The 25,798-nt window shown below is 37.8% G+C and overlaps 1 protein-coding gene across 1 annotated transcript; it reads right to left on the reverse strand.

The window, feature by feature from the left end:
• Window positions 1-233: 233 nt before the first annotated feature.
• LOC113048396 (guanylate-binding protein 1-like) lies at window positions 234-20,697 on the reverse strand. The gene is made up of 10 exons (XM_026210186.1): window positions 20,648-20,697; window positions 20,143-20,334; window positions 19,033-19,160; window positions 11,675-11,784; window positions 10,313-10,497; window positions 9,155-9,397; window positions 8,428-8,708; window positions 5,273-5,485; window positions 2,769-2,871; window positions 234-855 (listed from the first exon to the last, which is right to left on the reverse strand). The coding sequence occupies exons 2-10, from the start codon at window positions 20,315-20,317 to the stop codon at window positions 332-334; spliced, it is 1,962 nt and encodes a 653-aa protein (XP_026065971.1). The 5' UTR covers window positions 20,318-20,334; window positions 20,648-20,697; the 3' UTR covers window positions 234-331.
• Between the last annotated feature and the right edge of the window lie 5,101 nt (window positions 20,698-25,798).

Raw genomic sequence — 25,798 nt, forward strand, 5'->3', positions numbered from 1 at the left:
GGAATCTAGTGGTTACACCATGAAATTAACTTTTTCTTCTTGCTCTCACCAGGAGGTGCTATTTTGTCTTCATTTTAAAAGCCTAGTGTCTATTTTAATGGATTATACAAAATCTTTTTACAAAATTGGTACGATTTTCAATAGCAAATATTTATCAGAATTGTTGCATTAATATGAATTCGGACCATTAAATTATCTCAAAATACAAAAGAAAGAATATGATTGAACAAAAACATATTAGATTGATTTTACTGAGAAAAAGAAAGTTACATTTCAGGTGTCCATGAGTAAAGACCATGAGTGTGGCTCCCAAATGAGGAGTGCACAAGGGTTAACAACAGGGACGTGAACAGCATGAGTATGAGCATGTGCTTGAGTCTGAGCCACCAGTGAGACCACCAAGTAGCAGACCTAAGAGTAGTGCGGAAGAGTCTGATGAAGGTCTCTGCATGCTCATGATTGTATTCATCTGCTCGCTGTGTTGCCTCATCATCAAATTCACAGTTTCATCATGTCTTTTGTTCATGTTTTCTATCACCTTTTTAAAAAGCTTGTCACTTTTCTTTTCTGCTTCCTTATTTTTCCTCTTAAAGTCTTCTATCTCTTTAGTCATCCTGTCAGCCTTCTCCTTAAAGCCCTTCTCCAAAAGAGCAGCCTGCTCCCTCAGTTTACTGTAAATACCACGCTCAGCCTCCTCTCTCTGAAGTATCATCTCCTCATCCATCTTCTTCTTCATTTGCCTCAACCTCTCTTCATTACTCTGTCTCTCTGCTTCCATTTTCTCCACTAATTGTCTCTGTTTCTGATCCTTGGTGTTTATTTCTTGAGCCAGGAGAACAGCCTTCTCTTGTTGCTCTGGGAGAAAAAAAAAACAAAGAAACAATATGAAATATTACACTCTGCTGTGTTTAGCTCCAACCTTAAACAAACACACCTGAACCAGCTCTACAGAACCACTTGAAAGTCATAGGCAGGTTGGGAATATATTTTGCAAGATATGTTTACTCTGAATGTAGTTTACACACATACTAAATAAAGTATAAAGTCATAACTTTAACAGCACATTATAAAAAATAGATCATGTTCTAAGCAATGTACAGAAAACTATACTTGTTGAGTCTACTTAAACCTTGTTATTCTGGTGCCTTAAAATTAAAATTTACCTTGACAATAAACAATAAAATAACTCGTATTAGGAAAAAAAATAACTTCGATGCTCTGCTGCCTTAAAATTATTATTAACATTAGAGTGAAATAAGCCAAAATTATGAATTCACTAAAGTTGTTGAAAGTATTGCTTCCTAGTTCAGTCAACAAATATTGTAATTCTAACAAGTAAATCCATGTCAAATTTTTATTTTAATTTATGTCGAGTTCACTCTGCAAAGTTTTCAAACTCCTCGGATCACCGTTTTTTCACACTGCCTGACTATCTAGGGTAGCATTCAGCTGTTGCTGTGTTCAAATTGCATAATGGATTGCCTACATGGGGTTTCACATTGCATGACTTCAAAATAGGAAGAATCGCCGACAGCTCTGTCTGGTCCGCAAACTTTCACAACAATACACACTCAAGAAATGATAAGGAAATAACGTGCATTAGACCGGAGTTCTCAAGCGAGACTGGAATTATTAAATAGCCCGCAAATTGTCTGTAAGCTGATTTCCAGCCATAAGGAGAAAAAAGAAAAACAGATTATGCAGAAGGGAGATGCAGGGAACAGGGATTGGGTGTTCTGCAAAGAGAGTTGGAGATAAATCATTTAGCAGTAATTTTTATGCTGATGTTGTGGCTGGTCAAGCAAATGTTTGTGCTTTTTTTCTGTATGATATAATTGTTCATATATCTATTAAAACACTGATATTCTGGTTTATTACTCTTCCCCGAACTTCTCTCTGCCCATATCTTAGTCTCTCACTGGCTGCAGGTCATCAGGGATGTAGTTTTCAATCAGTACTCATTTCACATAGCGTGATTGTGAATCGCCATCAGCTCCAGATATTTAGCATGCCAAATATTTAGCAGGCATCAGCGATGTGTCGGTGATTCCCTCAGATCGCGTGTTTGATAATACACACTGCGTGATTGTTGATCGCATGAACAAGCACAGGTCGGTGAGTGAAAAATCATGCAGTGTGACATCAGCATTGAAATCAATTGTTTAAACTTAAGCACATTTGTTTCCCCACGTAAGTATTTCTTTTCAATTAAGACAACTCGTTTCATTCCAGTTTTAATTATTTTATATTGCAAATAATTTGCTATTTATTTTCATATATAGAAATATATCAACTGCAGTGATGCACTAAATGTGATGTTGTTCATATGTCTAGGCTAAAAACTGCTTGCTAAAAACTGTTTTTGCGATTAGTGAGCCAATAACTTATTTCAACTAGTATTCATATTTTTTATCCAATTATTGATGAGTTTCGAACAGCTGTACAAGATAAGCAAGATCATTTACATCCAGCCAGTTGTACTCTCGATTTCGTGTTGGGATCCAGATCACCCTGTTGAGTTTGTATTGAGATAACTGCCTGGATGTACATTACCCCGTTCATAACTCCAAAAGCTGAAATTGTATTTTCATAGCTAACACAAAAAATATATTTAATGCTGACCAAGAAAGATGAGGATCATAAAAGGAAATTAATATTGTTTGATTAATATTAATAAACTGTAAAGAGTCCATTCACTGATGTACTGGCTTTCTACACTATTTGGTGATACAGTTGCATTATTATTATGTTCTGTTCTAGGATCTCACCCATGATCTTTCTCTCTTTCTCTGTCAGTTTTTTGTCAGCTTGCAGAATGGCGTTAGAATCCACAGACTTCTGCTTCAGAAACTCTTCTAGTGTGTCTTCCGCCTATGGACAAAACATGTGATATTGTGAAAACTGCTACAACTATTATTATTGATACATGATGATTAATACTACTACTACTACTTTTAATATAAATGAATGATTATTGTGAAGAAAATGCTAATGCTTTCACTACAAACTTCACACACACAAAAAGACTAAAACTTCAACAATTGTAGTGAATAATAATAATAATAATAATAATAATAAAACAAAAATAGTGCTAATTACACTTTGGCAGGAGTGTCACAGTTTGGTTTTACATTGAAAACATTTTTCTAGCCTTTTGGACTATCCAAATGAGTTCCATTGATGTTTAACTTTAAAGGGATAATTCAAAAATCTAAATTATGTCATTAATAACTCACCCTCATGTCATTCCAAACCCATAAGACCTCCGTTCTTCTTCAGAACACAGTTTGAGATATTTTAGATTTAGTCTGAGAGCTCTCAGTCCCTCCATTGAAGCTGTGTGTACGGTATACTGTCCATGTCCAGAAAGGTAAGAAAAACATCATCAAAGTAATCCATGTGACATCAGAGGGTCAGTTAGAATATTTTGAAGCATCGAAAATACATTTTGGTCCAAAAATAGCAAAAACTACGACTTTATTCATCATTGTCTTCTCTTCTGTGTCTGTTGTGAGAGAGTTCAAATCAAAGCAGTTTGTCATATCCGGTTCGTGAACGAATCATTCGATGTATCCGGATCTTTTTGAACCAGTTCACCAAATCGAACTGAATCGTTTTAAACGGTTCGTGTCTCCAATACGCATTAATCCACAAATGACTTAAGCTGTTAACTTTTTTAATGTGGCTGACATTCCCTGAGTTCAAACAAACCAATATCCCCGAGTAATCAAGATAATGGAGTATTCTCAAGTGGATTAATGCATATTGGAGATCGGTTTAAAACGATTCTGGACACGGAAGAGAAGACAATGCTGAATAAAGTCGTTGTTTTTGCTATTTTGGACCAAAATGTATTTTCGATGCTTCAAAATAATCTAACTGACCCTCTGATGTCACATGGACTACTTTGATGATGTTTTTCTTACCTTTCTGGACATGGACAGTATACCGTTCACACAGCTTCAATGGAGGGACTGAGAGCTCTCTGACTAAATCTAAAATATCTTAAACCGTGTTCTGAAGATAAATGGAGGGTACGACATGAGGGTAAGTTATTAATTACATAATTTTGATTATTGGGTGAACTATCGCTTTAACAGAGTTTGCATTAGTAGAAAGATTAAAGACTCTAGATTCAATATTTGACCAATGTTTTAATGAAACATTTTGCAGTAAAATTAATTTAGTAATGTATGTCAGGAGTGCAATATAATAAGTCTGTATGCGTAATTTTTGGATTAGTAATTCACAACGTATTCATAGTCAGTCACGTCTGCAGCAGTATATTTGTATTCACATAGATTCACTGACTTATAGTCAAAAGATGCATATACATGGAGATATATAGATATATTAACACGTTCACTTAATATTTCTTCAGACAGAATCATAATTTCTATTCATTTTCCACTGATTTATGCGATCTGATGAAACTTAGCCACTCCCTGTGCTGTCTCTCTGTGTTTACTCTTCCGTGCTTATGCTATGACTCACACAGAAAGGCAATTTGTTGGTGAAGATGTCAATATTATTAGTTATTAGATATGTACAAGGAAGAGCACAGGAAACGCATCACAGGATGATGGGGCGGGACGTGATGCATTTCTGCTGCTCTTCCTTACATATCTGACCATAACAAAATACAGATAAAAACTTTTACACAAAGAGCAAAGATACGCAATACCCTGCGTTCAGAGTCTTCATCAAGCTAGACAACAACATGTGCAGCACATTCTAAGTCTCTATCCCAGAGAGACAAAAGCGGTCTGACCATAAGTTTCTGGCCCAACGATGCAAAAGACATTTGTAACAAGATTAAGTTCTGACGAGCCAAACTTCATTTCAATGTACTTTTTTCTTTGTGTTCCAGATTAACAACCTTCAGCACTGACCTCATGGCCTCTTTACTGGTCGTTTTCTCCCGTCTTCCCACTCTCTAAACTTTTCTACCATATTTCCATGCCCCTTTCTTGAGTCTTTCTCAATTCTGACTCTTTAAAGTGCACTTTTTCAACAAAATGGCTTAGAATGGTGCATAAGTATGGAAATTGAGATGCACATGTCTTGAATAAGGACTCATCAGTATTTAGCAAGAAGGAACCAGGATTCAAACCAGGAAACTATTTAAAGTTGATTTCTCTACTCGTAATACACTGTATTCCACATTCTATAAACACTATGAATATTATAGGAAAACAAGAAAGTCCTCTTATAGATTTAAAAAAAAAACAGGTGTGGTGTTGCAGCAATTTTGTTAAATACTGATACTCACTTTGACTCCCTTGTTGGCTTGAGTTTTGTATTTCTTTACAATTTCTTTGAGATCCTGGGAGAAGAGAACATAACCACCAGCTATGGCATAAAAACCTTTCTTGAGGTTTTCGGTCATTGGTGCAGAGAGGGTTGTCAGGAGATTCTCACATCTTTTCTTTGAAGCCTCCTCATTTTGGTGCAGGTATCCATCAAAGAGTTTATTCATTTCTTCCTGTAGCGTTACACAAAATAGCAGACACAGAAAACTTTTTAATGGCAATTTAATATAATCTAATGGCATCATCAAATGTAGCTCTTGATTCAGAATCAGAGACATGATTAAAGCCAAAACACTGTGTCTCATTCACCAGTAAATTCTTAATTTTCTTTGTAAATTCTTTTCTTAGAGACACCATTGCACATGTGCAGGCTGTGTGAAGAAGCCTGTTGCTACTCTAACCTGTACAATCCATCAATAAAACAATATTAAGACAGCCAGATGTGCAATAATTCTGGGCAATTGTTTGTTCACATGTTTTGTTTTGTTTTGCAGAGCAAACCATCAGCGTACACTTTTGGTAATATAAATACAAGTAGTCCGTGTCCGCACTGTCTGTGTACGCATCCGGATTGCTCAAGCGGATGCATATACAGGCTTAACAAGTTATATTTAACAGCATTACATAATTTAATTACAAAAGGATAGTGCTCTCAAAATTAATGCATTAATGCATGCAATTAATCTTTTCGCTTTAACACGTAAAAAATATTTAATGCAGTTAAATCAGTGGCGGACCTGGGGTTTGGCCACCCCACCTACAAACTGCTGCTTCTGTCTCTTTTATTCTTGACAAGGAATGCATTTATTTAGACACCAAATGTCTTTACGACCACATCAAACACGAGACTTTTCAGCAGAGCAGATCCTCCCTAAACGCAAAGTACCCATGTAGAGTAAGATCCCCGAAAGAGTAGGTGCCCAGCTTGCTCTCAAAGATTATTTAATTTTAGTTTCATTTTTGAAACACGGACACATATTGGCTAAATTTAATTGGTTATTTTTTTAATCGATTGACAGCACTACAAAATAAATGTAACTGTAATCTGTTAAGAGTTTCTGAGAAAAATGTGTAATTAAGCTACAGTTACTTATGAAAATGTTAAAGATTTCAAAAGGGTTACTTTATTTAAAAATCTAGGATATGCTATATAGTATTATTTTGTTGCTTTGCCTGTTTTGATGTGCATGATGGCATTGGAGCACACCACATCTGCTAACCACATCAATGCACATTGCCGTTGATAAGATGACACCATGGTAAGTGATAAAAATGCATTCCAGTGCTTTAAAATTAAATTATTGTAATCTTAATTCAAGTGAAGAAAAGTATTAAAAAATATAATCAGTTAAATAAATAACGTAATTGGAATAGTAACACTACTTATTACATTTAAAATAGAGTAATTTGTAATCTGTAACATATTACATTTCCAAAGTATACTTCGCAACACTGTATATATGTTCTCTTTCTGTCAGTCACGTTGATGTTATGTTGATATTAACATTTGAGGTCTCAACTTGGGAGGCCCAATCACCTCTGAGTAATATAAAAATGGTAAATGAAGATTGGCTTTTGCATGCATTCCATGGTGGACATAGAGTTTAATTTAGGAACAGATGTTGATGGCTGCATCAGGGATGGCCTAAAGTCCTCTGATAATGATGACTCTGCTGTGTTCCCCTCGTCTGGGGTGGTTGCTCAATCGGAGTTATACTTGAAGTTAACAGCCATGCTTGCCCAGGAATCCATGAGAATTGAGCTGGAGATGAACACACTGTCTTGCTTTGAGCCTTTGTGGCTGGATGATTGGTCGCTGAGGCGGGACAAAGTGCACAGCCACACTCTGCCCCAGTCCATTTATTCCCAGAGGTGCATGAGGAGACCACAATATCCTTGAAGGATCATTTTACTGCCCAAAACAGATCTATGATCTCTTCTATCTTCACTACTCTCGAGTGGTGGAGTGGCCAGAGACTACGTGGAGGTTTCTCGGCTGAAGAGGTTGTCTGCAAAACACCATTACCAGTGCAATCGCCCATGGCTAGCATCCAAGGCCTGTAAGCTGAGAACAGCATTCACTAATAAGGCTTACAGTTCCACTGGACAGGCTGCCCTGCATATACAATGGCCATCCTGTAGGTACATCAGGCCAAAGTACTGAAAGAATTCTGCAAGGGTAGTTCTAAGCCAGGATTGATGCATGTTTTGCAAACCGGCTGTGGCCTCTGGGCAACTAATGTCACTGTGTCGGACCCGGGCCAGGCAGTGTCCATCATGGTGGTCCAGGAATGACATCTCCAACTCAACCTGGCCGAGATGAGGGGTACCGTCATGCATCATAAGGCATTCATTAACCCACTGAAGTCATATAGATTACTTTTTGGATGGATGGACAGGCTTTTTGGAGCTTCAAAATCTCAGACACTATTCACTGCCATTACAAAGCTGGGAAGATCCATGGGCCAGTTATTCAAAAAGCTTAATCTGGATCAGAATGATCTGGATTTGAAATCAAAGATCAGGATCATGGTTGTCCTTCCTGCCACAACCCTGAACTACCTACTGAATACTGGGCCCCAGCTAAAATCTTCGATATAAACTTGAATGAGTGAGGCTTGCTTGTCCGGGGAAATGACTTGGCATCTAAATAGAACTCACCAATCTCAATCTTCAAGACCAATATTTTAACTAGAGGGTGGTTGCACACTGTGATGTGGTTAGATGTGTAAATCACACAAAATTATATATTTTGTGATATAAAATACAAATTCTTGAAAAACAATAAATTGCAGTAACACTTTATCTTGATGGTCCCTTTTGAACATTCTGTTGTAAATAAGGACCGTTGCACCTACATGTCTACTAATTTTCAAAAGAGTATTAGTAGACTGTCTAATATCTGCTAACTCTTTCTTGTGATGATCTCCCAGCAGACATTATACTGACTATATATAACTATGCAAGTACATCAACTTATTCTAACACTAATCCTACCAGTCACCTAATAGTCTTCGAACACTCAAGAGTTATTAGACATGTAGGTGCAACGTTACTCATAGATAACAGTATGTGCTAAAGGGACAATCAAAATACGTTATTTACTGGGCATCACCTCTAGACATTTCATGTATGTCCCCTCACTGTCCTTAAAGGAACGCTTCATGAAGGTTTGTGTCGCCATGCTGCTAAGACGTTGGTGTTCTGCACACACATCACTCAGTTCCAGAGGGAAGGAGTCCTTCAGCTTCTCCATTCCACTCTGGTACACCTGAAGGCCCTCCTTCACTGCAGCCTCATTCTCAATCACTGACACAGTCAACACAGCATTCTCCAGAAATGGTACTTGGCCACTGGAAATTGTTTCTACATATGTCTTCACCAGCTGGCCGAGTACTTCAGGGAAAGAGAAGGGTCAAACACAGGGATATTAATAACATGTTGTTCAGAGAGTGCCATAAACATGGTCATTACTGAATTGGTAGCTCTTTTTTTAACTGGAATTTCTAACATTTAACAATAAAAGATTATAAGCTTACATTGTGTCTCCCTTTTCTCAGTTTAGCGCTATTAGATCACAAATATTTGATTTAGAAACCATAATGTCTCCCTAGGGTTATATTGGCATTATTGTGCAAAGTGCATACAACCTAAAAAAAAAAGTTGCTTAGGTATTAAAAACCTAAACATGGTTCAACTAACAACTAAAGCAAAAAAACATGGCTCTTATTTCTACTACTGTGTTGAGACATTCACTGAATGAATATTGTCAAAATTATCTTATTCTGTATTAAAGTATTTTTTCTTTATTTATTTATATCTCATATATTTTCTTGAATCACCTCTGCCTGTGACTATGTATCCATCTTTCAGCTTTTTCATTTCACTCTTGTCAAAGATAAACTTGCAGAAACTATCTGTGACCTCAAGGAACTCAGAGGAAAGGTCAGCAGAATCCAAGCTCTCCAGACGAGACACTTTCTCTGAGGTGGTTGGAAATGGGAATGTAAAACAATTCCGGGATGGGAAATAATTTCGGATGCATTCTCTTGCAAGGTTGAACTCTTTAACTGGTCTTGAATTGCCTTTAAAAGATACAAAACAGCTTTTTGTAAAAAGAGATTAGCAAAATACAGCATTGTTGGTAATTTGTCCTTTGCTTCAGGGCAAAATTCCTTGTCAGGAGGTGGTAACCCATGATCCTGGAATACCACCAACACTGCAAACTATGAATATCACCTTTGTCCGATACATCCATTTTAGATCTTGGTATCTCTTCTAATGAGCTGATGACCTAAATCAGCAGTTTTGGGGCTAATTACGTGGTAATTTGTTGAGAATATGTGATGAAAAATAGGTAGGAAAGTTTCAACACCCATAATACACTGTCCAAAGTACTGTTCAAAGCCACTCACAGTTAGTTTGCTTCTATAGGAAAGACTTGACCAAAGTCAAATTGGTAAAACAGGAGTTTTTTGATGGGTTGCCATGAAGATTTTTAGGTGTGTATATGATAAGAAAATAGTTTTTGTCCAATGAAATTGTAACATTTTATGAAGTAAAACTCTGGGGATAATATTCATGTGTTCCTATCCTCATATGGCAGACACTGGAAACAACACAAGCATTATGCTTGCTTCAGTATGTGTAGTAAATAAAATAAAACAGGCCAAAGATACATGCAGACTTTTTTACTTGAATGCCGCTCTTAAATGTTCTAGTGAGTAGATAAACTTGGGGGAGGATCTAAACAAATAGGGCACCTATCCATTACCGGTTGAAGGCAGGGGCTGTTCCATTGTGACATCACAACTGACCACATTCCTGAATGGCTTGTTTTGAGACACTGATTCATGTAGAGAATGACACACTTTGTGTATTAATTTTTACCACAATAAAATCACTTGTGTAAAGGCACTGTTGACACATCAATATCTTCAAAAACAAAAAGTTAACATTGCATAATAGGTCCCCCTTTAAAAGCTCAATGTAAATATTACCTGGTTTCAGCTTCAAGGCAAATTCTAAGTATTGGTCATCGGTTACAGATTTGCCTTTGATTTTTTGTTCCAGGGTGAAGTCCCTCACAACCCAGATGAAACTAGGGAAGAATTTAACAAACTCAGTGTCATCTTCATCATCAGATGATTTGACCTTGATATACTCAGTCAACTCTGTTACATATCTGGAGATAAGTTTAGGTTTGAACATTCAGCAAACAGAGAACTTATTAATGCATGGTCATTTAAAGGAACACTGTGGTGTTTTAAAGTGTTTTACAGAAGAATGATTAATTCTTTGATTAATTCCTGGTGAGCTTCATATGTCATGTGTAAGGTGGCCCCTTCCTATTGGTGCAGCCTCACTATTTGGGGTGGGTAACTTGTATAAGTAGTGCCCACTGCACTTAAAGTGCCCCATCATGCTACTGTATTGTTTCCTAATTTGTATCTAGCATGCATCCAAGTAAAATAAATAAATAAAAATCTGATAATATACATTGCAGTATCTAAAACGGGTCTCCATCTCTGCTGCTAGAGAGCTGCTGTCCACCAGATGTTAGCTCCAACCCCAATCAAACACGTCGGAACTGGCTCCTGAAGGAATTCAGGGTAACTTGATAAGTACAGACAAGTGTGTTGGAGCAGGGTTGGAGACCTCTGTTCTTGAGAGATTCACTCAAGGATCTGTTGACTCAAATCCCCTTTAAGAAGATTGCGTTAATCTCAATCTCAAACAACATAATCCAGGCTTGTTCATCTTAATCAAATTTAAGCAAGATGGTCCAAAAAAGTGGGTACTGTCCCATCTTTAATGATTAAGTGTTTTGCAAACCACCCACCACACACATATAAGGGTGTGTGTGTGTGTGTGTGTGTGTGTGTGTGTGTGTGTGTGTGCAACAACACAAACCAAACCCTTCCAGGCCTCAGCTACAACTAGTTTTTTGCGGGGCGAGTTAAAGTACACATTGCAGCCAATGAAGAAAAACATAGTTTGTGCAGGAAGTAAAACTGGAACCGAATGACTAATTTCAGGTAGAAATGGTTATTGTTTTTTTTTTTTTTTTTTGGAACTATATTTCTCATGGACTTTGATTTTCTTTCCTCTAATTAGTTTTTCTTTTTCTTTGAAACTATGCAGACCTTTAACATTGACATACTACACTGAATGCCTTATCTGAAAAAGCATGGGGAACTATAATTTTAAAGACTGATCATTTGCTGTATCAGAGTGTGCCATACTTGCCAGAATATTTATTAGTCTTTACAACTTGGTCTTACTGCTTTGAATGCATATAAACAATAATTTATGAAACCATGAAATATCAACATTTTTATTATCTAGGAATGGAAGGATACTGCAGTTCCTCAATAGCCTTGTTGTCAATTGTACCTTGGCTGTTAAGCACTAAAGTGCTACTAAGAAGGACAGCCAGACAGAAGATCTTGGTATCATGCTTTGAATCCCCCTGAAACAGAAAGTATACAATCATTTGACAAAGAATGGCATTACATAAACCACTGACAGCATAGTGAAAAAGACTAATTTTCTACTTCTAAGCATATTCTGGAACCATGCACACCCTGATGGCATAATATGTAAAACCTAACACATGACTGTAGTGAAGTCCAGTTTATGAATGAAAAATTCATTTGAACCGGTTCACCAAATCTGACTGGACCTGATTTATGTCCTGAGTCGGCACTGATCCACAAGCCACACAATCTGTGAACTAGTTTTTTTTTTTTTTTTAAATAAGTCCAACACTACAGCTCAAAATCAGTAAATAATTCAAAAACTTAGTGAGGTATGCCATTGCTAACTCTTATTTCCAATTGTCCTACCACAGCATTTCTAATGTCAACAGCACACTGAACTGAGAACCAATACCAAGAACCAGTGAGTTCACTGAGATTTGAAAGATGAAGCTGCATGTAATGGGTTACACTTTTTTAAGATGTATACACTAATAAAGTATGTACAATTGTCACTGTTGGACTTTTTTAAATCTTTTTAATTACCATAGACATTAGGGCCTTAATGTGTGGTGGTATTTACTGTGTGCATGAATATTTGCACTCTGAATTGTAGTGGTTATTCACTGTGTGTGTGTGCATCAAATTTGTAGTGGGTTTTGTTTTTGCTATTATTTAATCTTCCCTACTTTTTTTAGAAACCAGCTCACTGGACAAACCTGGCAACCTCCTTCTTTTTTTAATACTATGCCCATATTTGGACTGCGATTCCTTCCCTGCTAATGTGACTTAATCTGTTTATTAGAACTTGTCACCATGCAACACCTTTCTGCCCATATTTGGGCGATCCTTCCTGTCGTTGAGTTACTTTATTATTGCCCCCTTGCTGCTGATGATTTGAAATTAGCAACTAATAGTTTAACAGCTGGCCATGCCTTGGTGGAAGGAGATAAAAAGAGAAAAGGAGAAGATGCCTTGTGGTGGATCTGCTGCCATTGTGTTCAAAGGACTGTCCCGGTCTGCAAAGGAAGGTCAGGTTCTTAGGGCCATTGTCTATGTGTTGGTGTTCATTGTGGTTGCTTGCTTCTAGCCTCAGCAATATCCATCCTGTGGTTCCAGTGTCTGGTGCTGTACTCAAACCTCTCTCAATGCTCACTAATGTTGCCTGAAGGGCTGTAACTACCTTATTGCATTACAATGTGTGACCTCTGCTATCTTTGTTTGTGCTCTTTTCTAGCCTCTGGCTTATCCATTTTGGGGTTCTGGGCCCAGTGCTGCTGTGAAGACTGCCTTTTTTATGCTGAAATCTCCAATGTTTGATGCCTAGAGTATTGAAAGTTCTCCTGTGGGTCTGATGCCTGCCGTGACCCTCTGGGTGTGTCCACTCAACTGTTGAGGGAGGACCAGTGCTGGGACTTACCTAGAAGCCTCCATTCTCTGAAGCTTGACCTTTTTAAAGGGTTATAGAGACTTTATATTAGAAGAGTTTCCTTTACGTTAGTATTTAGTGCTTACTGGACCATTAATAAAGTATTTCAACCTTTGACTGTCTGTTAGGTTTCTGTGGCTGGGACTGGAGTCAATTTAACGTTGGTCACTAGGTGACACCATTAATTTGCAAACAATTAGTTTAGTTAGTTCATTTTTTTTAAACCATAGTTAACACATTAGTTCTTCACTCATTATCTACATAATTAAACAACTTGTTTAATTAGCTCATTTGTACAGTTAAATTATTTATTAACATCTTAACCATAAATACAGATTAGGTCATGGAAAGCAGGAAATGTCATATTTAATACTTAATTAACATATTGGTTGTTTATTAGTACTTATAAAGCACATAAGTGTTTTTCACAAGTTCAAACAACCGCAGTAAGAATATTTCATCAAGCACGGTGAGTAATGGCTTCGCCTGCTATTGTTATTTGCACCTCCTGCCACATGTACAGTTTATCTATCTCTGTCGCTGATGAGGGATTCACACATGATAAATGCAGGGAAATCGTTAGGCTGACAGAGAAGATTTCAGAATTAGAGACATGCATCCAAACTTTAATTGAGGACATTAAGAATGTTAGGGCTCTAGATCCGGCTTTGGATGCGTCTAGCTCAGGGATTCATGTATATTGTTCGGTTCCGGCAACAAAGCCCCTGCAGCAGGGCAACTGGGTGACGGTGAGGCAGCATAGTCGTGGGTCAAAACACCGCTCTTCTGTTCTGATCAAAACATTAAACGGGTTCTCCCCACTCAGTGATGCACCCACTGAGAAACCTGATGAAAGTGCTCTAGTTATTGGCGATTCTATTGTACGGAACGTGAATATAGAGACACCAGCCACCATAGTCAAATGTTTACCGGGAGCCAGAGCGCCTGACATCTTGGCAAATTTAAAAGTGCTGGCTAATGCTAAACGTAAATACAGTAAGATTGTTATTCATGCCGGCGCTAATGATGTTCGACTTCGCCAGTCGGAGATCACTAAAAAATAACTTTAAAGAGGTGTGTGAACCTGCAAGCACGATGTCAGAAATTGTAATATGCTCTGGTCCCCTCCCTGCTTACCTTGGTGACGAGATGCATAGCAGATTGTCATTACTCAATGGCTGGATGTCTAAGTGGTGCCCACAGAATAACATAGGTTTCATAGACAATTGGACAAGCTTTTGGGGCAGACCTGACCTGTTTAAAAGGGATGGTCTTCATCCCTCCTGGGGTTGCGCCACTCTTCTCTCTAGAAATATGGCAAATAGTCTTAGTATTTATACTCGACTAACTGGGGCCCAGGTCAGGAAGCAGACAGACTGGCTAAACCGACCGTCTCTAGCTGCCTCGTGTCACAGAGGTCAGTTAATTCTCAGCACATAGAGACTCTTTCACCTAGATATCACACTATAGAGACTGTGTCTGTTCCCCGAACTAGAAAATACAAAAAACGTCCAAACCAAGTTAAGATTAACAATTTAATTGAGGTTCAAGAAATAAAAAACAGAAGCAATATGGATAAACAAATGATAAAGCTTGGCTTATTGAATATCAGATCCCTTTCTATGAAAACATTTTTTGTAAATAATATGATCACTGATCATAATATAGATGTACTCTGTTTGACAGAAACCTGGCTAAAACCTGATGATTACATTATTTTAAATGAGTCCACCCCCCAAGATAACTGTTGATAAACATGAGCCGCATCTAAAAGGCAAAGGTGGAGGTGTTGCTTCAATTTATAACAACATTTTCAGGATTTCTCAGAGGACAGGCTTCAAGTATAACTCGTTTGAAGTAATGGTGCTTCATTTAACATTATCCAGAGAAACAAATGTTAATGATAAATCCCCTGTTATGTTTGTACTGGCTACTGTATACAGGCCACCAGGGCACCATACAGACTTTATTAAAGAGTTTGGTGATTTTACATCCGAGTTAGTTCTGGCCGCAGATAAAGTTTTAATAGTTGGTGATTTTAATATCCATGTTGATAATGAAAAAGATGCATTGGGATCAGCATTATAGACATTCTGAACTCTATTGGTGTAAGACAACACGTTTCAGGACCTACTCATTGTCAAAATCATACTCTAGATACTGTCACATGGAATAGATGTTGATAGTGTTGAAATTATTCAGCCAAGTGATGATATCTCAGATCAGTATTTAGTTCTGTGCAATCTTCATATAGCCAAAATTGTAAATTCTACTTCTTGTTACAAGTATGGAAGAACCATCACTTCTAACACAAAAGACTGCTTATTAAGTTATCTTCCTGATGTATCCAAATTCCTTAGCATATCCAAAACCCCAGAACAACTTGATGATGTAACAGAAACTATGGACTCTCTCTTTTTTAGCACTTTAAATAAAGTTGCTCCTTTACACTTAAGGAAGGTTAAGGAAAACAGTTTGACACCATGGTATAAAGAGCACACTCACACCCTAAAGAGAGTAGGCCGAAAAATGGAGCGCAGCTGGAGCAAAACAAAACTAGAGGTATTTCGTATTGCTTGGCGGGAAAGTAACATATCCTACAGAAAAGCATTAAAAACTGCTAGATCTGATTACTTTTCTTCTCTTTTAGAAGGAAACTAACATAACCCCAGGTATTTATTCAATACAGTGCCTTAATTAACGAAAAAAAAAGCCTCAACAAGTGTTGACATTTCCTAACACCACAGCAGTAATGACTTTATGAACTACTTTACTTCTAAAATCGATACTATTAGAGGTAAAATTGCAACCATTCAGCCGTCAGCTACAGTATCACATCAGACAGTGCACTATGGACCCCCTGAGGAACAGTTTCACTCATTCTCTACTATAGGAGAGGAAGAATTGTATAAACTTGTTAAATCATCTAAACCTACAACATGTATGTTAGACCCCTATACCATCTAAGCTCCTAAAAGAGGTGCTTCCAGAAGTCATAGATCCTCTTCTGACTATTAGTAATTCCTCATTGTCATTAGAATATGTCCCCAAAACCTTCAAACTGGCTGTTATTAAGTCTCTCATAAAAAAACCACAACTTGACCCCAAAGAACTAGTTAATTATAGACCAATTTCGAATCTCCCTTTTCTGTCCAAGATACTAGAAAAGGTGGTAACCTCACAATTATATTCCTTCTAAGAGAAAATGGTATATATGATGATTTCCAGTCAGGATTTAGACCATATTATAGTACAGAGACTGCTCACCTTAGAGTTACAAATGATCTGCTCTTATCATCCGATCGTGGGTGTATCTCTCTATTAGTTTAATTGGATCTTAGTGCTGCATTTGACACAATTGACCACAACATTCTTTTGCATAGACTTGAACACTTTGTTGGCATTAGTGGAAGTGCATTAGCATGGTTTAAATCGCACTTATATGACTGCCATCAGTTCATAGCAGTGAATGAAGATGTATCATATCGATCACAAGTGCAGTATGGAGTACCTCAAGGCTCAGTACTAGGGCCACTACTCTTCACGCTTTATATGTTACCCTTGGGAGATATCATCAGGAAACATGGTGTTAGCTTTCACTGTTATGCTGATGATACTCAGCTCTATATTTCTTCGCGGCCCGGTGAAACACACCAATTTGAAAAACTAATGGAATGCATAGTCGATATAAAAAACTGGATGACAAGTAATTTCTTACTGTTAAATTCTGAAAAAACAGAGGTGTTAATTATAGGACCTAAAAACTCCGCTTGTAATAAGTCTAACACTGTCTTGATGGTTGCTCTGTCAATTCTTCGTCAGCAGTTAGGAACCTAGGTGTGCTATTTGATCGCAATCTTTCCTTAGAAAGCCACGTTTCTAGCATTTGTAAAACTGCATTTTGCCATCTCAAAAAATATATCTAAATTACGGCCTATGCTCTCAATGTCAAATGCAGAAATGTTAATCCATGCATTTATGACCTCAAGGTTAGATTATTGTAATGCTTTATTGGGTGGTTGTTCTGCACGCTTCGTAAACAAACTACAGCTAGTCCAAAATGCAGCAGCAAGAGTTCTTACTAGAACCAGGAAGTATGACCATATTAGCCTGGTCCTGTCAACACTGCACTGGCTCCCTATCAAACATCGTATAGATTTTAAAATGTTGCTTATTACTTATAAAGCCCTGAATGGTTTAGCACCTCAGTATTTGAATGAACTCCTTTTACATTATAATCCTCTACGTCTGCTATGTTCTCAAAACTCAGCCAATTTGATAATACCTAGAATATCAAAATCAACTGCGGGCGGCAGATCCTTTTCCTATTTGGCGCCTAAACTCTGGAATAACCTACCTAGCATTGTTCGGGAGGCAGACACACTCTTGCAGTTTAAATCTACATTAAAGACCCATCTCTTTAACCTGGCATACACATAACATATTAATATGCTTTTAATATCCAAATCCGTTAAAGGATTTTTAGGCTGCATTATTTAGGTAAACCGGAACCGGAAACACTTCCCATAACACCCTATGTACTTGCTACATCATTAGAAGAATGGCATCTACGCTAATATTTGTCTATTTCTCTCTTGTTCCGAGGTCACCGTGGATCAGCACTTAGAAAGGACCTCTATTGCCCTGAAAGACAGTGGAGACCAGGACAACTAGAGCCCCAGATACAGATCCCCTGTAAAGACCTTGTCTCAGAGGACCACCAGGTCAAGACCACAGGAAACAGATGATTCTTCTGCACAATCTGACTTTGCTGCAGCCTGGAATTGAACTACTGGTTTCGTCTGGTCAGAGGAGAACTGGTCCCCCAACTGAGCCTGGTTTCTCCCAAGGATTTTTCTCCATTCTGTCACAGATGGAGTTTTTGGTTCCTTGCCGCTGTCACCTCTGGCTTGCTTAGTTGGAGTCACTTCATCTACAGTGATATCGTTGACTTGATTGCAAATAAATGCACAGACACTATTTAACTGAACAGAGATGACATAACTGAATTCAATGATGAACTGCCTTTAACTATCATTTAGCATTATTGACACACTGTTTTCCTAATGAATGTTGTTCAGTTGCTTGGACGCAATGTATTTTGTTTAAAGCGCTTTATAAATAAAGGTGACGTTGACTTTGACATTCTGCATGACCATATTGTACATCCCTAATCCTACCCAATACTTTAATTTAACAACTACCTTTTAATAATGACCTCATCCATATTAATTCATGAGATTCGTTAAATTTTTTATAAATTTCACAAGGTGGCAAATTCATAGGATATCGTACAAAATTGTATGAGTGAGCTTATATATGAATTCGGACGAATTAACCACCTCGTAAAATGAAAGTGATGTGACGTACAGCCAAGTTTGGTGACCCATACTCCGAATTCATGCTCCCCATTTAACCCATCTTAAGTGTACACACCCAGAGCAGTGGGCATCATTTATGCTGTGGTGCCCGGGTAGCAGTTGGGGGTTCAGTGCCTTGCTCAAGGGCACCTAAGTCATGGTATTGTTGACCCGAGACTCAAACCCACAACCCTATGGTTAGGAGTCAAACTCTCTAACCATTAGGCCATGACTTTCCCACAAATTACATATGAATTGGCAGTGAGATGGTGTTGGCCTAGCCTCCAAAACTTTTCAATAAACTAACTGTTTATTCGGTTAAATATTTTTATATAAGTTATATGTTTGTCAGTTAACAGGCACATATGAAGAATCCTGTTCCTTCTGAATGCAATGATTTTGATTTGAAATTATTCTTCACATTACACCAATATGGGGTGGATTATCATCACCTTGTCCACATCTCCGAGTCCCTCAGTGTCCAGCAGCACCAGAGTGGTCCCTGCTTTAGTGGGGTGGGGTAAACACCACATCCAGATGCCCTTTGTCTTAGATTCAATAGTGCTGCCCAATTCAAATCCTAAAGAAAGAGCAAAGAAACATGGAACACTGAAAACATGCATAGTTCCATTAACCTTCTTTGAAAATTTTAGTGCAGAGTAGTTAATTATTTAGACTACAGCCCTATTCGGACTGGACTAGCTTTCTAAACTACGTTTGAGTTTCGATTCTTACCACCTGACGTCTATGATTTTCATGTACCAATTTGTATGGGACTAACAGCTCCGTGTTTATTACAGAGGTGGGAGGGTCTGATTTGTGAATCTGGGCGTCACAGAGATCACGCGCTCCGTATGTGTGCATTGCATTCATTCAGAATGATTGCCATTAGTATTATTACACAATAAATACTAAATGGCTAGTATAGCAAAACCATGTTAATGTGTGGTTCCTTTAATTTAACTTGTTTTCCTTTTTTTGTGTGTATTAGGCTAAACCTACCGTATGTTTAATTTTCATAAAGGTACATATGTAATTTAAACATCATGTAACTGAGTGAATAAATGAATGTGAGTAATCTTACCTGATGCTGATATAACAATAGACAGTATTAACAGTTTACATGATCTTGCTCTTGATTTTATTATTTTTTGTTATTTTTATTATTATTTCTTTGCCGGTAAGCAAATGTATCAAACATGCGCACGGTAAGAGCATCTACATTAATTCAAGTTGGCCAAAACACACAAGCGTTGTGAAATAAAACATCACCGGCAATCACAGACATTCGCATTCAGACGGGATTAGTTTTCTCAGAGGATCAATGAGTTTGCTGAAAAACAGTAGGTAATTTGCTCTGGAATTATCACAGAGGTTGTGGGAGAAAAACTAACGTAACAGATTCGGACGGAATTAAAATCACCAAGTATGTCTGTGAAACACGTTTCTCTAATGACCCCCTGTAAAAAGTTTGAGGCTGCTGTCTAGATCTGTTTTAATTCTAATCAGTAGTAACTGTCATTCAATTGCTCTTTGAATGTTGCTGCCTGTTTATGTCTAACCTGTTTGTTTCCCTGCGAGGCAGTTCATCAGGTAGGACTTCCCGGTGCGGTAGAGTCCCACCACAGCCACCACCACCACTGGCTGCTCGATCTTCTGCAGGATCTGCAGTGCTGACTCCTTGACACACATCTTCCCATCCACATCATTGTCTATCAAACACACTGGACTCTGCATGGTCACTGGAGTTATAGCTTAAACACACACACACACACACACACACACACAGTCACAAGTTAATACTGTCGAGATGTTCTCATAACGTAAACATGAGGCCATTTTTACCTCAAAAGTATATCACAGCAATGTTCACACAAACACAAACACAGATCTGATTCAATATATAACATACACTTATTTATAGACACAGATCACTCTTCGAAGCATTCTTTGTTTACATATAAGGTTACAACACAGTACAGAAACTTAGTGAGACCTGAGTGGTATAAGAATGAGCCCTAGTAAATTACTGGAGCTGTCTGTATTTAAAGCTTGCTAAAAGCTTACCTGCTTTCTCTGTGATTTATCTTTAGTACTGAAGTAAACAGTTTTAAAACAGTTCCTTCATGGTAAAGACCACACCCATGAAACCAGTCAGTTTCTTCTTATTGGGTGGCAATGGAATTATACTTTCATTGCCAAAAATTGTTTGTTTTCTTTTTTAACAACCTTCTTATTTCTTATAGTTTCTTATCGAAAATGCCTTTTCTTTCTTAAACTTATGTTCCTTCTGTGAGAACAATCTCAAATATTTATTTTTGTATTCAAGTTTTTGACATATGCATGTATCTATCTTTTGCACTAGATAAACATGTTAACATTTCTTACTGACAGACTGAGACTTTGTGACCCGTGCTGGCAAAATGAGTTGGAATGTGCAAGGTCTTTTGAGCTACAGGCAAAAGAAGTGAAAAATATGAATCTGAGGATTTCACAAAAATGAGTTCATTAAGCCCACTTCTAGTGATCGTTTTCTAAGAAGAGTACATTTTTCTCACCTCTGAACGATCGATACTACTTCTCACCACAAGTTCTTAACACAAGTAGGATATATCATTGCAAATCGCAGCATTCCGGCTTTATAAATATTCATAACAAATTCTGTATGACAAGAGTCTGAACCAGTAAAATATTATTTTCAAAACCATGGTGATGAAAACAAAACGATACACCTGTCTCTTCGACAGCGCGTGATCTCCCTATAAAGTACATTATTGCGAAATTTGTCTTGGCAAGATTCAAACAAACATAATCGGTTATGACTTACATGAATGTTTAGTTAATGGTTGGGGGAAAATCTGATATGTAACATCACAATATGTTTAGATATAATAGGTCACAATATTGATCTGATTTAATGTGAATCAAACAAAAGAAAAGACTAAATAATTTGCTAATCTTGATTAAACAACAGCTTATTTGCATCTTTTTATCTTATTTTTAATAAAAAAAGATCAAATAAAAACAGCTCAGTTGTGATTTATAATACAGTAGATATTATTAAGAAAAGAACTGGAGGAAAATATGCAAGGTTTCTCTTTGATTATGCTTTGGAACCTTCAGACAACTCAAACTTTGACTTTGCTGACTCTACCGACCTCAAACCTCAAACGTCACACCAAAAAAAGCCAACTGAGATGGCTAAAAAGATGGGTCTCGGTCTGCTTTCAAATTATCTCTGGAGCAGTTTAAATGTCATGTGAATGCAACACAGTCCAAATATCCTCAAAACGAACCAAAAACAAGATGTGATGACATGCGATGTTATGTGACAAAATCTGGTGTGTATTCCAGAAAGCACAGTCAACTTCCCGTCAGCTAAACCCTGAACTTTCAGTTGATTAACCCCAAACCTTGCTTAGTCAAGGTATGTGGTTCCAAAAAAGCGTCTGGGATTAAGTTGATTCAACTCAGAGCATAAGACTCAAGACATTCTCAAAAAAGTGAGGAATCACTAAGTCACTATGGAAACGGACACTAAGAAAATGCTGTTTCTTTCTTCTTCCTTTGTCCAATGGTTGTTTACATGTATATCGCCACCTAATTGATGGTATTGCAATCATTGTATATTGTTTGTTAAATGCTAATTATATATTAAGTCATATCAGATATGTATTTAGATTTAGAATTTAGACATTACAGAAAATATAGATCCACGTGTGAGATGATAATATAATATGTAATAAATAAATATAATTTAATAAATTAAATATGACCTTTTCAAAGTATTTTATGAGTTATACAAATAACTGTTAATAAATAACAACAATATTAGAATAATATATTACCTTATTAATTATTTATATTAGTGCTTCATCATTAATATATTGCACAAATATATATTATATATTTCTTATTACAATATTATATAATGTTATGTGTTATCTGTAATGCCCACTGATGTCTCGTCAGTAGATCACAAGTGCACTGAAGTGAATTAAAGCCCCGTTCACACCAAGAACAATAAATACAAAGAAAACTATTAAGCTAACGATATTAGTGTCCACATCAGGGAACGATATTGTTTGTTTATTCTAAGCACACATGTGTCTATAAGTGTTTATAGCAGGATGGATTCTGATTGGCTGTCAATGTTTGTATCATTCATCAGCTGAAAAAAATGATTCATCTTTCTGAAAATGATTCCAACGAGACCATTTCTCTGTGCTTTTATCATTATAGTTGTAGTGTGGACTCTGCTATTCTTTATGATTGACAAAAATTTTTAGAACTATATTTTTATTATTATCTTTATATTTACCGTGCTTGGTGTGAACGGGCCTTTACCCTGGAACATAACTTGCTCTGAAGTTATTATGGGTACTTACATACCCTGAAAGAAAACTCTTATTTTGGAACTGAAAGCTTAGTTTATCCACTCGCTTATCCTCAAACATACCCAGGAATGTGACATAACCTGCTTTTTGGAATGCTGATGATGCATAACAGCTGGTTTATCCGAAACAAAATGAGCAGAGAGCAAACACGGAGCAATGAGGAAGTAAAGTGCCTTTTATGAATTCGTTGCGAGTTCACAGCTGGTAAAAATGAAACCACATGTGCACAGCACACTTATGGGATACTTCACCAAAAAATTTAATTAACCCCATGTTTTTACTCACCCTCAAGCCATCGTAGGTGTATAGGGATTTCTGCTTTCAGAAAGATAAAACCAGAGTTATATTTAAAAAACGTCCTATGGCAGTGAATTCAGTTCTACAATAGTGCATGCATTCTAAAGTGTAGACAAGCCACTGTTCATCATCAGCGTTGGCTTTCTGCAGAACATGAGAGAAGTTGTGCAGCAACATTCCTGAGAAAGACTACATGGGAGATTTTTCTTCTTCCTCATTATCGAGAGTATCACATTTGCTTATTTACTGAGAAATGCCCAACAACCAATGCATTAGACATTCACACACAGTTCAAGTTTTTCTGTCAAATGTACAGATTCCTTGTGATTGTCTTTGAATTTTACTGCTAAGCATGTTACTTCTCCTTATCGTTTCCTATGTTCACTTCCTGTGAAGATTACCTGTGTGCCTTGTGGCTTGTTTGTTGACACGTTAACCCTTGTTAGTTAACCCATTTTTTTTTTTTATCATTATGTGACGTTGAATTGTAATAAAGACTGAGCTAAAGTCTATGAAAAGAATCCTGGCATGATTGCCAGGGACATCCAGATATTGGGTAAGAGTGTGGAGGAGGCATGCAACAGCATTCTCTGTTCTGATTCAACTATGGACAGATGCCTGGGAGAATGATGTTCAGTACCAGTTTCTCAAAACATTTTGCTATTATGGAAGAGAGCATTACTGGCCTATTTTGTTTTATTTCCGAAGGATGGGGCTTCTTGGGAACATATAGAATCTGTTTTCCAAAACATGGGGACAGTTGCTGTCTGTAGTGACTCTTTGAGAAGAACAAGAGAGAGTCCAGGGTACAGTTCATGAGCAGCCTTCCAGTGATCCCATCTGGCCTTGCCAGTTTTACACCTCCTGAGTTGCTGGTAAACGTCTTTCACTGTGAAGGGTGTGGAGTTTGAATGCACAGGGATAAGTAGGCTCCCGAGCAATCTTTCACACTCAGTGGTGTTATTCAGGGTGTCCAACCTGGCATAAAAGTTATTCAGGTCTCTGGTAAACGAGTGGGAGTCAGTAGGTGTAGGAGCCTTCGATTTTGAAGTGGTTCCAGTAAAGCCCCTTTCACACTGCCATTCCGGCAAATACACAGGTAAAGTGTTCCTGCAATTGTTCCCGGGTCGCTAGATTGTGCACTTTCACACTGCCAGAGATGACCCGGTATATGTGCGTGCTTTCACACACAACCCTTGAAGATCCCGTAAGGACACATGACATCAGTGCGTGACGTGTAATGTACGAGTCGAAAACGCTAGACACGTTATACTTTCAATGAAGCAAGCAAACGATCTCTGCGTCAGCGCGGGAAGTGAGGAACTAACTGATCTCTGCTTCATTACAGTTTGCACATATGTTTTCGTCACGAATGTTGATATTCCTTCAAAACAGCCGGTAAAAGAGTCGCCCGTCATCACTTTGACATGGAATTAGATCTGGCTTTTGTTCACACAGCGCTTGTCCCAGGTCGAATCCCGCAATGTTACTAGGTCCCCGACCCGGGTTCAATTCGGTAATCAATTCCGGGATGTGGTTGCTTTCACACAGAAGGCGACCCAGCAATGTTCCGGGAATATTGCGGGTCCGACATGCAGTGTGAAAGGGACTTAAGTGTTCTCACTATCTGAAAGGCCTGTCTGGTGTTAAGTTGTACGTTTGAAGGAGTATTTTTGTTCCAAAAATACCTCTTCCGGTTTGTCACAAGTTTCGGAAAGTTTCTGTGTGACGTTAGATGGAGCGGAATTTCCTTATATGGGTCCTAAGGGCACTTCTCCCGGAAGAGCACGCGCTCCCGTAGAGCAGAGCCAAGACATTCACTGATCAGAGCGAGAGACTGAAATGTCACAAAAGAAGTGTGTTTTTGGTTGCCAGGGCAAGACAACCCTGCACAGATTAAAAAAAAAAAAAACTGCATTAAGGGACCAGTGGATGGAGTTTATTTTAACAGAGCATCGACGGAGTTGTGCAACTGTTTTTGTTTGTTCCCCGCATTTCGAAGATGCTTGTTTTACAAACAAGGCCCAGTTTGACGCCGGATTTGCATATCGTTTATTTCTTAAGGATAATGCAGTCCCAACAAAAAAGGGTCACGATCGTGTGTTGGAACCGCAGGCGGTGAGTAAAACTGCTTCAAATATCTCTGTTTTGTTAACTTAGCTATCGGCGCGTAAGCAGATCAAGTAAACAACATGCGATGTTGGCATCAAACTGCACTTTCCACATGTACACCTTAAAAAAAAGACGACATAAAGTGGAACTTAGTCATTTTCCAAAACCGCTAAGCAAATATATACAGTTATACAGTATATATACAGTATACAATATATACAGTTTCAGTACATACCACATACAGACGTTGTTGCTGCTGCTGCTCTTGTTAAACTTCAGCCTCTGGATCTGATTCTGGATCATAAATATACAGCTGAATCTGACTGTTAGCCATGGTTTGTTTTGGATGATGTTTTTTTCCTCACGGTAATGTCACAGCTTCCAAGCGCTCTCAACGGAAAAGCCTACTCGC

This window comes from Carassius auratus, chromosome 29, assembly GCF_003368295.1.
Source record: "Carassius auratus strain Wakin chromosome 29, ASM336829v1, whole genome shotgun sequence".
NCBI lineage: Eukaryota > Metazoa > Chordata > Actinopteri > Cypriniformes > Cyprinidae > Carassius > Carassius auratus.